Here is a 15,921-nt window from a genome sequence, read left to right on the forward strand (position 1 = left end):
GGGAAAGTGAATGAGATTAATATGCTGAATAACCAACTTTGACCTGGCTTTCGGGAGCATTCAGAACAAATTTCTGAAGCAATTTCATTAAATTCCTTTGTAGACAGACCCAAGTAGCTGTCTCAGCCATGCTTAGAACCAAACATTTTTGGTTTTAAACAAAGTTTCTAACAGAAGTTTTACTGCTAAGGCTTTTGCCAATGGCAGTTCTAATTAGACAGGAATTAAAATTCAAACCAAGCCAAAAGAGTAAGTCTCACTATAGGTTTACTGCTTATTTTATATTGGTAATGAGAACGTCACTCAGTTAATTAAAGCAAGTGTGAATAAGAAACACATGCAAAAGAAAACACGTTCACAGAAGCTAATTACTGAGATAACAGAGAATATAAACCCACATCTATTATGGATACATGGACTAGGAGTCACTTGCAGAGGGAAAAGGACAGATAAAGATTGCGTATCTAGAAAGACTTCTGCTTTGGGCTTTAAGAACAGCTACTGTGCAGCCTAGTAAAGGAAGGGAGGAAAATATTCAGAAAGACTCAAGGAGCTTGATTTTATCTTGTGCATAGTTTTATTTTCCCAAGAATAAAACTTATTCATGTGGGATACAGGCCGAGCTTTTGAAAGAGGCTTGTAAACTGGGAAACAGGAAACCTGAAAAAAACGGACCTTGTTTCAGACTTATTTTCTCCTGGATTCATTGCCAAATTCTCCCATCCCCTCAGATTTTTAATGAAGTAAAACACCTCAGATACAAACCAAAGACAAGCAATGATCACAGAACCTACTGCTCTCTCTGCTTCTTGACAGAGAAACAAGATTTGGGAAAGCCAGATGTTAAAATATTTCTGAAGAGGGATTGGGCAATGGGAATACAGTGATATTGAGGTCTGGCTGTGCTTCGACTCATGGAGTAGAGAAGAATTTGACAGCTGTAGAGTCTCATGTCACCTGAAGCGTGGAAGGAGTGTGTGTTGAGAAACCATGCCACTACGGAGGGTGCCTCTTCCTGCCCTCTGGAACTTTCCCTTGATCCCAACTTTCCAGTTCCCTCATTTCTCCTGTTTCAAGTTCCCCACATTCTCCCTACAGCCACAGGACTACTGGATCTATCACCTCACCTTTGAATTCAGAGTATGCTGCTGAGCAACAGAACTATAGGACTTCTCAGATCACATTATATATTCTCATGCATGGAAGAACAACTATAATAGAAAAAGAGAGTGGGGCAACTGGATCCTCATACTCAGTCATAAATCCTGAGGGTCAGATGCTATATGTCAGAATAACTCCACTTACTTCCATGGATTTACACCAGCGGAGGGGTCTGGCACTGAAGAAGAGAGAAAGTGAGTGTTTGTGGCAGGTGGGATCACAACAGAGGAAGTGGAAGCCCAGGAAGACGGGAGAGAATTGGACACAAGAGCCAGACATCCAGTTCCCAGACAATTATGGAAATTGGCACAAAACCATGTTCTCCATAGAATCAACTGGGACAATCTCACAAACTCAGAGCAATCTCTTTGACCTGCCACATCTGGTCACACTACAGTGTCCGTTTTGTGGATTTTACATAATGCTGTGAATAAAGGCAACTGACTTGTCCACTATTTATGATTTGATTTTTCTTCTTGCTTAGTCATTCTCGTCTCTCCTATCTTTGTGTTACATACAAATATCAATCCAGCTGGTGGCCAGCCTGGTTAGCTGTAAGCCTTCCTCACATCCAATGGCAATTTTATATTCAATGGCCAGTAAATGTTTCTTACACTGAACATATTCTTATTGATCTAACAGAACCAAGGTGTTTGGCTTCTTGTCTCTTTTGGGACTCCCTTTAACTTTTATCCATTGAATAGCAAATATGTTGATAGCACACTACTATACATACCTGCAATATGAGGGACTCTTTATCACCCTCTAATCGTGCCAGTCGTTCTTGATAGGTTTCATTGTTAGCAGAAGAATGATGATTCACCTGAGACTGAAGATAATGATATACTAAGAATTTAAACAAATAACTGAAATGAAAATGTCAAGCAACAGCAAACATAATGAAAAGTAATACAGAACCAGGGAAGTTGCAATAATGCAAAATAAATACACATATTATACTGAATATGATCCTGCAAAGAGCAACCTGGTATGCCATAAGCAGTTTGGAGACTCATTTTATGTGCAGCTGAATTTTAGATAACTTCTTATTTCTAGGGATCAATACTTCTGCATACCCAAAGATCAAGAATGACATCCAGTAGAACTTCATGTCACTCCTGGCCTTTGCGCATACTAACACTTTTCCAAATTCAATGGAATACCGATTGTGGCCTGAACTGGAATCAGTATACCATCCACCATTAGAAAGCCTGTAAGATATTACATGGCAGGCATTTCTTTCTGCTGTCCATTTGTTTTCATTTGTCATGCAAACTTTCACTGAAAGTGTCACAAATAGGTTGGAAATTCATAAATGCAAATATCTGTGCTGACATGCAAATTTTGACAGAACATCCTGGTAGCGCAACCCCTGAAAATAAATGTTTATTATTAGACCAAAAATATGAAAGAATCCAGCCTCCACAGTAATTAGCAGCAACTTTCTGAAGAAAAGCAGCAAATCCTATAGAAAATGAACAGAGGTGAGCCTAACTGAACCTCTGGCTTTGGACACCTGCAAACTTTGGAATGTTAAAAATTCACTTCAAGAACCAGTCTTTGTATCTTGGACCCAACAGTGGAAATGATACAAACTAAGAGCCATGAAGACTATGCACAGAAGCATTCTGAATTGTGGTACTTTGACATCCTTAGTCAATAAGACTTTGTATTAATTATAGATCATGCAGGAAAGCCATTTAAGGATCCACTTTACATTTTTAAAGTAATTCCAGGGTATAGCTTACTTTGCAATTAAGTCCCTATGAAAAGGCTACAGGAAAATATGACATTTTCTCTATTATTATTATGAATTTATTAAAAATATATCTTATAATGCTTATAATAGAGAAAATTAAAGTTTAACAATATACAATATAAGTTCAGGCTTTAAAAACCCTGCCTAGAAATAAATCTTTACATAACATTCTTCCAACATGTAAGACTCTACAGAATCTACTTCAAGTCCTTTGCTTTGTTTTTTCTGTCGAAGTAGACCACAAAAAGCTACCTTGTATTTTATAGGCTACAGCTCAGAGGATGCATTTTTAAGCAACATAATTACGATAAAACCAATGCAAAGAGAAAAATGAATTCCTTGTTAATGGGTTATTACCACCTTGTTCAGCGAGCAACTTATCAGGAACTACTGCAGCTGTTTAATTAGATTTCTAAAGTAAACTCACTGTGCAGAGGCGATAGGAAAAAAGCAAATGTCACATTAGAAAAGTATTAAATGTCATTGTCAGTGACCATGCAATTATGGGCCTTAATAACAATCAATAGTGCAACAGTGTCTGCAGTGGTACTGAAAGCAAGACAGTGAAAAGCTGTGAAATTTATGCAAATGAACAATCTGTATACAACAGCACAATCTACTGAAATACTGCCTGATTCTGCTTCCACTGAAAGTCAACTGCAAAACTCCCTTTGCCTTCAATGGTGCAGGAGCAACTCCACAAATTAGTAATTTTTGAAGAATGTATGGCAAATTGCTATGATAGCAGATACCGCACTATGCAACAGCAGGAAAAGACAGTCCCATGGACAAGTCACTAGGGCCAGATCTTCAGTGTGTGTAAATAAGTGTAGCCCCATTGATTTCAACATAGCTCTGCCAATTTGCACAGTCAGAAGATCTGTCCCTTCTGCCGCCCCTCCGATATGTAAAATAGAGATTATATTTCCTGTCTTCGACCCTTTGGTTTTTTGATTTCAGTTGTATGCTCTTGTGGGCCTCTTACTATGATTTGGTAAAAGGGGTAAACAGTGAGGTGGCAAAATTTGCAAACGATACAAAACTACTCAAGATAGTTAAGTCCAAAGCAGACTGCGAAGAGTTACAAAAGGGATCTCACAAAACCGGGTGACTGGACAACAAAATGGCAGATGAAATTCAATGTTGATAATGCAAAGTAATGCACATTGGAAAACATAATCCCAACTGTACATTAAAATATAAATCTGATGGGATCTAAATTAGCTCTTACCACTCAAGAAAGTGATCTTGGAGTCACTGTGGATAGTTCTCTGAAACATCCATTCAATGTGCAGCAGCAGTCAAAAAAAGCTAACAATGTTGGGAACCATTAGGAGAGGGATAGATAATAAGACAGAATATATCATATTGCCTCTATATAAATCTGTTGCATGCCTACATCTTGAATACTGCATGCCTCTCTGGTCGCCCTATCTCAAAAAAGATATATTGGAATTGGAAAAGATACAGAAAAGGGCAACAAAAATGATTAAGGTATGGAACAGCTTCCATATGAGGAGATTAATAAGACTGGGACATTTCAGCTTGGAAAAGAGATGATGAAGGGGGGATATGATAGAGGTCCATAATGACCATCATGATTGGTGTGGAGAAAGTAAATAAGGAAGTATTATTTATTTTTTAGCATAATGCAAGAACTAGGGGTCACCAAATGAAATTCACACAGCAGGTTTAAAAGAAACAAAAGGAAGTATTTCTTCACACAATGCACAGACAACCTGTGGAACTCTTTGCCAGAGGATGCTGAGAAGGCCAAGACTATAACAGGGTTCAAAAAAGAACTAGATAAGTTCATGGAGGATAGCTCTGTCAATGGCTATTAGTCAGGATGGGCAGGGATGCAAAACCATGCTCTGAAGTGTCCCTAGCCTCTGTTTGCTAGAAGTTGGGAATGGCGACAGGGGATGGATCACTTGATGATTACCTGTTCTGTTCATTCCCTCTGAAGCACCTGGCATTGGCCACTGTTGGGACAGGATACTGGGCAGGGGCTAGATGGATAATTGGTCTGACCCAGTATGGCCACCCTTATGTTTTTATATGTATGTATGGCCCCTTGTTCAATAAGGCCCTGATCTCAGTTGGGATCTCTAGGCAGTACTGTACTACAGATAATGTAGGTAAACCTGGCAGTGATTATTGTGATGGGTTGGATCACAGTTACCCCCTTCGGACTGCCAACTGATGTGCTGAGACTACTTCTGCCCCTGCTTTCTTGCCCTGGCAGCTTGGGACTTCAGTGCCCTGCCTGGTTTGATCTAGACCTGCTAGCCTGTTGAAAACCCAGACCCAGGTCTGAACCACTTCCCCTAACAGCTGCAGGCTTAATTGAAAGCTTATTAAGAAGTGTTCCTGTCTTTAACACTCAGATGCTCAACTCCCAATGGGGTCCAAACCCCAAATAAATCCAAAACTCAAATTGTTCGCCCTCTATAACACTGATAGAGAAATATGCACAGCTGTTTGCGCCCCCAGGTATTAATACATACTCTGGGTTAATAAGTACAAAGTGATTTTATTAAATACAGAAAGTATGATTTAAGTGGTTCCAAGTAGTAACAGACAGAACAAAGTGAATTACCAATAAAAAAAACACACACGCAAGTCTATGCCTAATACAGTAAGAAAACTGAATACAGATAAAACACCCTCAGAGGTGTTCCAGTAAGCTTCCTTTTACAGACTAGTCTCCTTCTAGTCTGGGTCCGGCAATCACTCACATCCCCCGTGGTTACTGTCCTTTGTTCCAGTTTCTTTCAGGTATCCTTTGGGGGTGGTGAGGCTATCTCTTGAGCCAACTGAAGATAAAATGGAGGGGTCTCCCAGGGGTTTAAATAGACTCTCTCTTGTGGGCGAATACCCCTCCATCCCCCTGTGTAGAATTCCAGCTACAAGATGGAGTTTTGGAGTCACATGGGCAAGTCACATGTCCATGCATGACTCAGAACTTACAGGTAGCAGCCATGGTTCAAATGCTACCTTGAACGTCCTCATGTAGACTTTTTATGTGGATTGGAGCCTTCCAAGATCCATTGTTCGTTAAGAGCTTCTTGATTGGGCACTTGCAAATTCCTTTCTAAAGAAGCTGACCAAATGCCTTACTAAGGCTATTTAAAATCAAACAAGTATACAGCCAATATTCATAACTTTGAATACAACAACACATGCATACAAATAGGATGAATATATTCAGTAGATCATAACCTTCATATAGATATGTTAGATGGCATATGGAGCATAAAACATATTCCAGTTATGTCATATATACATTCATAAGCATATTTCCATAAAGTCTTATGGGGTGCAACGTCACAATTATCTTAACTAGATCCAAGTCATAGTGGGCTACATTTTCAAACATGGCTACTTAAGGGCAGAGCGGCATGGTGCTGTGCATCCTTGACTTCCATGGATTCAAAGGGAACTGAGGGTGCTCCAGATCTCACAGAACTGTTGATGTATAAGGTTTTCTAGAGGGTCTCAGGGGGAAGGGGCTTTAACATCTGCTCCTTCCTTTTCTTATTTTTTCAACTTACCTTTGAAAACATCTCTGTGAACATCACCTTCCCTGAACATCCCCATCAATGGTCTTTTTCAGGGGTCAGCAACCTTTCAGAAGTGGTGTGCCGAGTCTTCATTTAGTCACTCTAATTTAAGGTTTCGCATGCCAGTAATACATTTTAATGTTTTTAGAAGGTCTCTTTCAATAAATCTATTATATAACTAAACTATTGTTGTATGTAAAGTAAATAAGGTTTTTAAAATGTTTAAGAAGCTTCATTTAAAATTAAATTAAAATGCAGAGCCCCCCCGACTGGCGGTCAGGACCCGGGCAGTGTGAGTGCCACTGAAAATCAGCTCACGTGCCACCTTTGGCACATGTGCCATAGGTTGCCTACCCCGGTCTATTTTCAACCTTTCTTTAAAAACAAAAAAAAGCCCCAAAACCCCAGAACAGTTGTCAAAAGTGCACAGGTCCAGGTTAAATTAATCCTTTTGATGAGGTTCATGGATCTGTCCAGGTGTTTGTAAGAGAAAATATTTTATTTATGATTTTTTACAGAGCTATAATGGAAATAAAGAATTCCAATAAGTACCCAAGAGATGTCCTTGTATGTCCAGCAGAGAGATCCCCTTGGCCAGTGAGCTTGCAGGACTTCAGACATACTGCTAGCTACTCTGCTTTTGATAAAAGAAAAGGAGTACTTGTGGCACCTTAGAGACTAACCAATTTATTTGAGCATGAGAGAACCTGGGACCTTTGACCTAACTTCCCCTAACATTAGAAATACTTCCTTCTCCCCATCATTATGGGATATAGGGTTCTGATGGACAACCTTCCCCAACAAGTCTCCATGACCCATATCAACATGATGGGGGAAACCCCCTGCTATCAGTGTACAGCACATGCAGTACCCTGAGAGCATCACCACAGGCCCTCTGCTCTACATGGAGCCGGATAAGCCACAGCCAGTGAGGAGGGAAGGAGGAAGAACTTAGCATTCTTCCAGCTTATTGTACATACTGTACAGTTCATATCCTGAAACAATTCATTTTTTGTTCAGGTCCAACTGACTCAATCAGTTAACACTTAATTTTTATAAATTCATTGTGTGTTCAATATGTGCCTCATTCCAAGCCTGACATTGTAATCCTCACTGCAAATTCACTTTGGGACACAGGGAGCCAGCACAAGGCATATACACCACTAGTCCTCCCTAAACCCTGTTGTGCAGGGCCAAAAGCATTGCACGGTCTTTTTGCTGGCCACTTCTGCATGGGGGTGAATTTCTCCCTTGGAATTCACAGTTTAATTTTAGATTAGCTTTTAGAGTGGTGAATAATATCTGTTTAGTTTTCAGAAGATTTGACATTTGATCATGCTGTGCATTTTTGCTAGAAGTACTGTGGCTCACTCAGCTTCCTTGAATACATAATTCCTCTCTAGAATGTCTGATTCTTAGTTTTGCAAGAAGACGAGCCACATCAATGCTTTCAATATTACAAGCATCCTCTGGAACTAATCTTCTTTGGCTGTGTAGTTGGCCTCAAGTCTGGGAAAATACAATATGATGCAATTTTGTTGTTGTTAGAAAATGTTCTTAGCTTGCTTAGTTGCTGATAACGTTCTGTCTTTGACCATCAGCTCTGTGATGATAAAGATAATGGTTCTTTCAAGAGTTTGTACAGGAATCTTGAGAAGTAGGTAGGTTCTCTTGCAATTTTTCAAATCTCCATTTAGCTTAACCTCATCAGGACAGGCAAGATTTAAGGGAGAAAGGAGGGCTACTGAGGGAGAGAGAAACAGAAAGGTGGTTCTAGATTTCAAGACCTGTGCAGGAGAAGCTTCTACCAAAAAAAGTGAGATTGTGTTTGTGATGAAAAAGAAGATGAATTTTGTATGATACACTCTTTTTACTGCTGGCTTTCCCCTTTTGCTACTTGTTTTTAGGAAACAGGACTGTGGCCTCTTATGTTTAGGGGAAAGATTTTACAGACATTTTTTGCCATAACTAACTTCTCATGAAACATAAACAGGGTTCAAAGTTGCAACAGAAGAGTCAGCTGTCCAAAAGAATTAGATTAGCATAAAATCACAGACATCTGTGGTACTTTGCTGAGCCCACGTTTATCAAAGATACAGATGCCCAATGTTGTCTGCCTTGTTGTATGCTTGTGAAACATCCCCAATTGCAAGTGCATTATTCAATATCCATATAAAAGCTAGTGAATCATTCTCATGTGAGCAGGAAAATATCAGCTTTGCTAACAGGTCAGCTAGCGAGTCAGCTATTATCTGTACTTGTCAGATAAGCGCAGACAAGATGACCTGTTAAATAAAAGTAGTAGACTGATGTTGCAGTTGTTTAAGACTTGGGCAACATTTGTGGTGAACAAAGACAAGATAAAACAATGTAATATAACCCAAGGCCATCTGTGGATGGTTGGAGTACCTTCTGCAGCTATAAAAGTAGAGTACTTAGTTTCCTCTAAGGCAATGCAGACAGACACCAGCAGGGACTGAATGTGGGACCTTTGACACTAAAATCACAAGATTTTAAAATACCTGATTAAAAGACATAGCTCCATTAGCGATCAGTAGCTCTTATAATTACATGCTTAACAGCCAGGACCAACAAGACTTATTACAGAGAAAACAAAAATATTAAGTCTGAGGACCAAGCCTGAAAGACCAAAAATAAGCGTGTGTAATGAGTAAATCTTTGATAAATTAAGTTTGCAGTTTATAAACTAAACATGTTAATTATAGAGCTGGTCAGGAATTGTCCGTAAAAATTATTTTCTGATGGTAAATGCCTTTTCCGCAAAATCAAAATTTTCTTTGGGAAAATTTCAATTTTCCACTGTGAAAATAGAAATGATGCCTTTCCTGCTTCCTTCTCTCTGCCAGAGCCTTTCCCTGCTGCTGGTGCCTTTCCCTGTGGTAGGGACAAGCTCCAGCAGTTCCTTGTGGTGAGGAAAGTCTACAAAAACGGGGAGAGGATCTTTCCCCGCTGCCTCCCCCATCAGAGTCTTTTCTTCTGGGAACTGCTACAACCTCTCTCTGGTGTCTCCCTGCTGCCACAGTCCGTCCCCGAGGCGGGAAAGGCTCTGGCACTGGGTCACTACACTGTTAAAAATAGCAGTATAGACAGAGAAGGCACTGCTTAGGTGTGTAAAGACCTAAGCAGTGCCTCACCATCTATACTGCTGTTTATGCCGGTGCTAGGGGGTTGCATAGCACATGTACTCTACACACAGCTGTAAGGATAGACATAGTGTGAAACCAATTTTCAGAATTGTGGCAGCACTTCAGGGCCTGTCTGTTTTAGGAACGCATTATTTATAAATGTAAACATTTCCCTTAACCCAGCATGCTCTGTGGGATATCTACAATTGTTTTCCCAGTTAAAGTAAAAGTTTTCACATAGAGGTTTATCCTACCATCTGCTTCAATGTCTTAAAAATCTTCAGTGTCTTAGATTCTCTCTGTCATATTATGCTCTCTTCTAACTTGGATAAAATGCTGTTTTGTATTAGAAGCACTTGCTGTGTCTCTCAGTATCATTTATGTAATCTAGTCATTAGCCATTCCTCTTCCAAGAAGCTTAAGTGTCACACCAGAATATATAGCAAGAGTGTCACAAAAATTTCAGGACATGCTCTAGAAGTATTTATTTTATAAGAATATCAGAATTAATCACTAAGCCCTGGTCTACACTATGGGGTTAGGTCGAATTTAGCCGCGTTAGCTCGATTTTAAAATGAACGCGTCCACACAACCAACCCCGTTCCGTCGACTTAAAGGGCTCTTAAAATTGACTTCTGTACTTCTCCCCGGCGAGGGGAGTAGTGCTAAAATCGACCTTCTTGGGTTGAATTTGGGGTAGTGCAGATGCAAATTGACGGTATTGCCTCTGGGAGCTATCCCAGAGTGCTTCATTGTGACTGCTCAGGACCGCACTTTGAACTCGGATGCACTAGCCAGGTACACAGGAAAAGCCCTGGGAACTTCTGAATTTCATTGCCTGTTTGGTCAACGTGGCGAGCTCAGCAGCATAGGTGACCATGCAGTCCCCCCAGAATCGCAAACGAGCTCCAGCATGGACCGAAAGGGAGACACTGGACCTGATTGCTGTATGGGAAGAAGCATCTGTGCAGGCAGAACTACGATAAAAAAGAAAGAAATGCAAATATATTTGCCAAAAATCTCACAGGACATGTTGGAGAGAGGCTACAACAGGGACACACAGCAGTGCCGCGTGAAAGTTAAGGAGCTGAGGCAAGCCTACCAAAAGACAAAGAAGGCAAACAGTCGCTCTGGATCAGAGCCCCATACATGCCGCTTCTATGATCAGCTGCAAGCCATTCTAGGAGGGGACCCTACCAATACCCCACCACTGTCCATAGACACCTGCAAGGGGGAGGATTTTGTGGAAGAGGAGGAGGAGGAGGAGAATGCACAGCAGGCAAGAAGTGAATCTGTTCTCCCCAGCAGCCAGGACCTTTTCATCACCCTGGAGCTAATACCCTCCGAAGGCAGGACCCCGACCCTGAAGCTGGAGAAGGCACCTCTGGTGAGTGCACATTTCTAACTACACTACAGGGTTTAAAAGCAATAGTGTTTAATTTGCCCTGAAGAATTGGGATACATTCGCGGCCAGTACAGCTACTGGAAAAGTCTGTTCACATGTCTGGGGATGGAGCAGGAATCCTCTAGGGACATCTCCATGAAGCTCTCCTGGAGGTACTCAAAGTGTTCTGGAATCATTGCAGCACAAAGCATCGCAGCAAATGGTCCTGGGTTTTGGTCGCATTCAAGCAACATTCGGTCTATATCTTTCTGTGATAGCCTCGGTAGAGTGATATCATTCATGGTCACCTGGTTGAAATAGGGGAATTTTTGTAAGGGAACAGTAAAAGGACCCCATTCATGCTGGGCTGTTTGCGCTTGGCTAAAAGGGATCATCGTGCAGAATAGCCACGTGGTAGGGTGGTGTGTGCTACACATCCACCCGAAAACTGCAGCTCCTCCTTTTAAATGTGAAACCCAATCCATTGCTTGCTATGGGGAAGGATGGCGCTGCAGTTTGAAACTATTTCCACATGTTATGTGTAAGAAGTCAACTCCACGTACCCTTTGCCTTACCATGGCTGCATGGAAACCGAATTCTGTTGCCCAGCCGTGTGTGATGTGTCCCCATACCGGCAGGCGCTAAATATAAAAGGCAAAATGTGACCTTGTACCTAAAGCACATGTGCTTTCTGCTGTGAATTTCTTGATTCACTGTGAAAGAGTCTCCCTTTTGTTCTCAGAAATGTATCATCTTAAATTTTACTCTCCCTTTTTATTTCCCCCCAGGTGCAAATGTTTCTATGCTCCTCCTATCATCTCCGTCAGTGAGGTTATCACAGATTAGAAGGCGAAAAAACCACACTCGCGATGACATGTATTCTGAACGCATGCAGTCCTCCCGCACTGACAGGGCACAGCTGAATGCATGGAGGCACTCAGTAACAGAGGCCAGGAAAGCATTAAGTGAGTGCAAAGAGCAGAGGCAGGAGGCGATGCTAAGGCTACTCCGGGAGCAAACAGACATGATGAAGCATCTGGTACAGCTGCAGGAAAGCCAACAAGAGCACAGACCCCCCGCTGCATCCATCCATTGTACAACCGCCTGACCTCCTCCCCAAGTTCCATATCCTCCTCACCCAGACGCCCAAGAACATGGTGGGGGGAGGGGGAAGGAGGGGAAGGCTCCGGGCACCCAGCCACTCCACTCCAGAGGATGGCCCAAGCAACAGAAGGCTGTCATTCAAAACAGTTTGATTTGTAGTGTGGCTACAATAAGCAATGTGGCCTTATCCTTCCCTTCGACCCCACCCCACCCGGGCTACCTTGTCAGTTATCTCCCTTTTTTTTTTAATTAATAAAGAAAGAATGCATGGTTTCAAAATAATAGTGACTTTATTTCGAAGGGGGGAGGGTGGTTGGCTTACAGGGAATTAAAATCAACAAAAGGAGCGGGGTTGCATCAACGAGAAATACACACAACTGTCACACGAAAGCCTGGCCAGACATGAAACTGGTTTTCAAAGGCTCTCTGATGCGCAGCACGCCTTGCTGTGCTCTTCTAATCGCCCTGGTGTCTGGCTGCTCAAAATCGGCTGCCAGGCAATTTGCCTCAACCTCCCACCCCGCCATAAACGTCTTCCCCTTACTCTCACAGATATTATGGAGCACACAGCAAGCAGCAATAACAATGGGAAAGCTGGTTGCGCTGCGATCTGACCTAGTCAGCAAACAGTGCCAGCGAGCTTTTAAACGTCCAAAGGCACATTCTACCACCATTCTGCACTTGCTCAGCCTATAGTTGAACTGCTCCTTTCTACTGTCCAGGCTGCCTGTGTATGGCTTTATGAGCCATGGAAGCAAGGGGTAGGCTGGGTCCCCAAGGATAACCATTGGCATTTCAACATTCCCAATGGTAATTTTCTGGTCTGGGAAGTAAGTCCCCTCTTGCAGCTGCTTGAACAGCCCGGATTTCCTAAAGATGCGAGTGTCACGCACCTTTCCCGGCCATCCCACATTGATGTCGGTGAAACGTCCCTTGTGATCCACCAGTGCTTGCAGCACCATTGAGAAGTACCCCTTGCAGTTTACGTACTGGTTGGCAAGGTGGTCCGGTGCCAAGATAGAGATATGCGTTCCGTCTATCACCCCACCACAGTTAAGGAACCCCATTGCAGCAAAGCCATCCACTATGACCTGCACATTTGCCAGAGTCACTACCCTTGATAATAGAACATGAATGATTGCATTGGCTAATTGGATCACAGCAGCCCCCACAGTAGATTTGCCCACTCCAAATTGATTCCTGACTGATCGGTAGCAGTCAGGCGTAGCAAGCTTCCACAGGGCTATCGCCACTTGCTTCTCAACTGTCAGGGCAGCTCTCATTTTCGTATTCCTGCGCTTCAGGGCGGAGGAAAGCAACTCACAGAGTTCCAGCAAAGTGGTCTTACGCATGTGAAAGTTTCGCAGCCACTGTGAATCATCCCATACCTGCAGCACTATGCAGTCCCACCAGTCTGTGCTTGTTTGCCGGGCCCAGAATCGGCATTCCACTGTATCAACCAGCCCCACTGCCACCGTGATGTCCCAATTGCCACAGCCCGTGCTTTCAGGAATGTCTGTGTCCATGTCCTCATCAAAATCGTTCTCGTGCTGGCGTCTCCTAGCCCAGTTCTGCATATACTCCAGGATAATGCGCGAGGTGTTTACAATGCTCACAACAGCAGCGGTGAGCTGAATGGGCTCCATGCTTGCTGTGGTATGGCGTCTGCAGGAGAGCAGAGTTGGAGTGGAAGTGGTGGATGATGACAACATGGAGAAATTTGCTATTGAGACTGAGCTCATTTACAAGAGCAGGAGAGCAGAGTTGCAGCAGAAGTGGTGGATGATGACAGTTAGCAGTCATATTGCACCGTCTGCTGACAGCAGCACCCAGGACAACAACAACAGCGGTGGCAGTGAGCTGAGGTGAGCGGACTCTATGCTTGCCGTGGTATGGCGTCTGCACGGAAAAAAGGCGCGAAACTATTGTGTGCCATTGCTTCCATGGAGGGAGGGGAGACTGACGACACGTACCCAAAACCATCCGTGACAATGTTTTTGCCCCATCAGGCATTGGGAGCTTAATTCAGAATTCCAAAAGGCGGCAGAGACTGTGGGAACTGTGGGATAGCTACCCACAGTGCACCGCTCCGTAAGTCCATACTAGCCACGGTAGCGAGGACACACTCTGAAGACTTAATGTGCTTAGTGTGGACATTCGCAATCGACTGTATAAAATCAATTTCTAAAAATCGACTTCTATAAAATTGACCTAATTTTGTAGTGTAGACATACCCTAAGAAGTACAGAGATTGAGCTGGAAGGGGAAAAAGGAGAAATAAATCAGACCACCACCATTAGCTACTTTAATTTTATGAATTGATCAGATTGGAGGTGGGAAAAGCTCTTGGTCTGGGTACACATGGATTTTTCAAGCTTTGTGCCAAGTCTCCTTTTATTTTCATAGGAGATTGGATTCAGAACACAGCTTATTGTCCCACACAGAAGGAAAACCTAAGTTCAGGTTTTCTATATTAACTCTCATAGCTGAATGCTCCACAGCCTGCAAAAGTAAGGTCCTTTAAGTAAGGACATATGGAAAATAATAAAATTCAATATGGGCCAATCTATGGTTTCCTTTTGCGTGCTAAATTTCAGCTTCAGGAATCTTTGTCAAGCTTATTCTAAGAAGCTTGATAAGTCGGTCAGTACATTGAAGCACAGTAATTCAGCACTAATTCTAAGGAAGCCACACTGAAAGAATAATAAAGCTCACAGGCACATAGATCAGCGATTCTCAAACTTTTTTGGCAAGGTGCCCATACCTTAATAGGGAGCTTGTGTCACAGTTCTCCTCCCCTCCCATTCACAATCACATGAACCATCTCCAGTTCCACAGGGAATTGAATACGTTCCCTGTGGCAACTACGGCAATTGCATGCATGGAAAAAGTAATATTAAGGACATGCTTAATGTATTCTGTCTTCATTGCAATTTGGCCCCTGAAAACAAAGAAGCGGAGCCAGCAGTGTGTGACCAACCAGTTTTCCACTGACTACTAGCAGTCTATGGACCACAGTCTGAGAACCTGTGATTTGTCATTTGCATCCAGACTGAAAAAAGAGAACACCTCATTTCCCTACCCGCTTTTTTCAGGATCAGTCTAGTGTGGGGTCAATGCTATTGAGAAAAATATGTAATTCCCACCTCTCTCACTGTTCTGGGACTCATCAGGGTCACTACTTCCATTCCAGAAGAATTGTGTAGCAATGGGTACACAGCATATTATTTGTGAAATATTTGTATTTGGGGATATTATTTGAATCTCCAAATATTATTGTAATCCGAATCCAATCTATTGATATTTTAGAGCTACCTGACTGTATAGGGATTTTTGAGGAGTTGCTGGATACATGGCTCTTCTCTCTGTTCACCTGGATGCAATGAAACAAGCAGCAACAGGTTTCTCCCCTAGCCCATGTCTCACGTTTGGTTAGGGTGAGAGAGGACGGTAGCCAGATAGACAGAGCTAAAAGCACATGATCGGAAACTAAGCAAGGCAGAGCTAGAGGAACTTATACGCTCCTAGACAGCATGAACATTTGCTGAAATTCTTTGCTCTGAACTGGATGGCTGGATATGGCAGATGTGCTGGTATTTGGAAAATCTAATTTTTTATTTTCCCCCTCCCTAGCCTTTCCAGCCAACAAATGGGAGAGGGTTGTCCATTTTGCTCCCTCTCACATCCTTCACTAAATTAATTAGACCAGTGAAGGTCTAACAGTTTCAGACAACTCTCACCCCACAGTTAGTGGAAAACATCAACACCTATTTTTGACATCATTAGCTGACCACTTATCGG

General features: G+C 42.4%; 1 protein-coding gene across 15 annotated transcripts in view; it reads right to left on the minus strand.

Moving 5' to 3' along the window:
- PPFIBP2 (PPFIB scaffold protein 2) overlaps positions 1-15,921 on the minus strand; it is a 217,182-nt gene that overhangs the window by 80,918 nt on the left and 120,343 nt on the right. For all 15 annotated transcript variants that reach the window (XM_073347678.2, XM_073347667.2, XM_073347677.2 and 12 more), the window contains one exon: positions 1,898-1,990. In XM_073347678.2, coding sequence (XP_073203779.2) covers positions 1,898-1,990 — 93 coding nt within the window. The remainder of the gene's footprint in view (positions 1-1,897; positions 1,991-15,921) is intronic.

This window comes from Lepidochelys kempii, chromosome 6, assembly GCF_965140285.1.
Source record: "Lepidochelys kempii isolate rLepKem1 chromosome 6, rLepKem1.hap1, whole genome shotgun sequence".
NCBI lineage: Eukaryota > Metazoa > Chordata > Testudines > Cheloniidae > Lepidochelys > Lepidochelys kempii.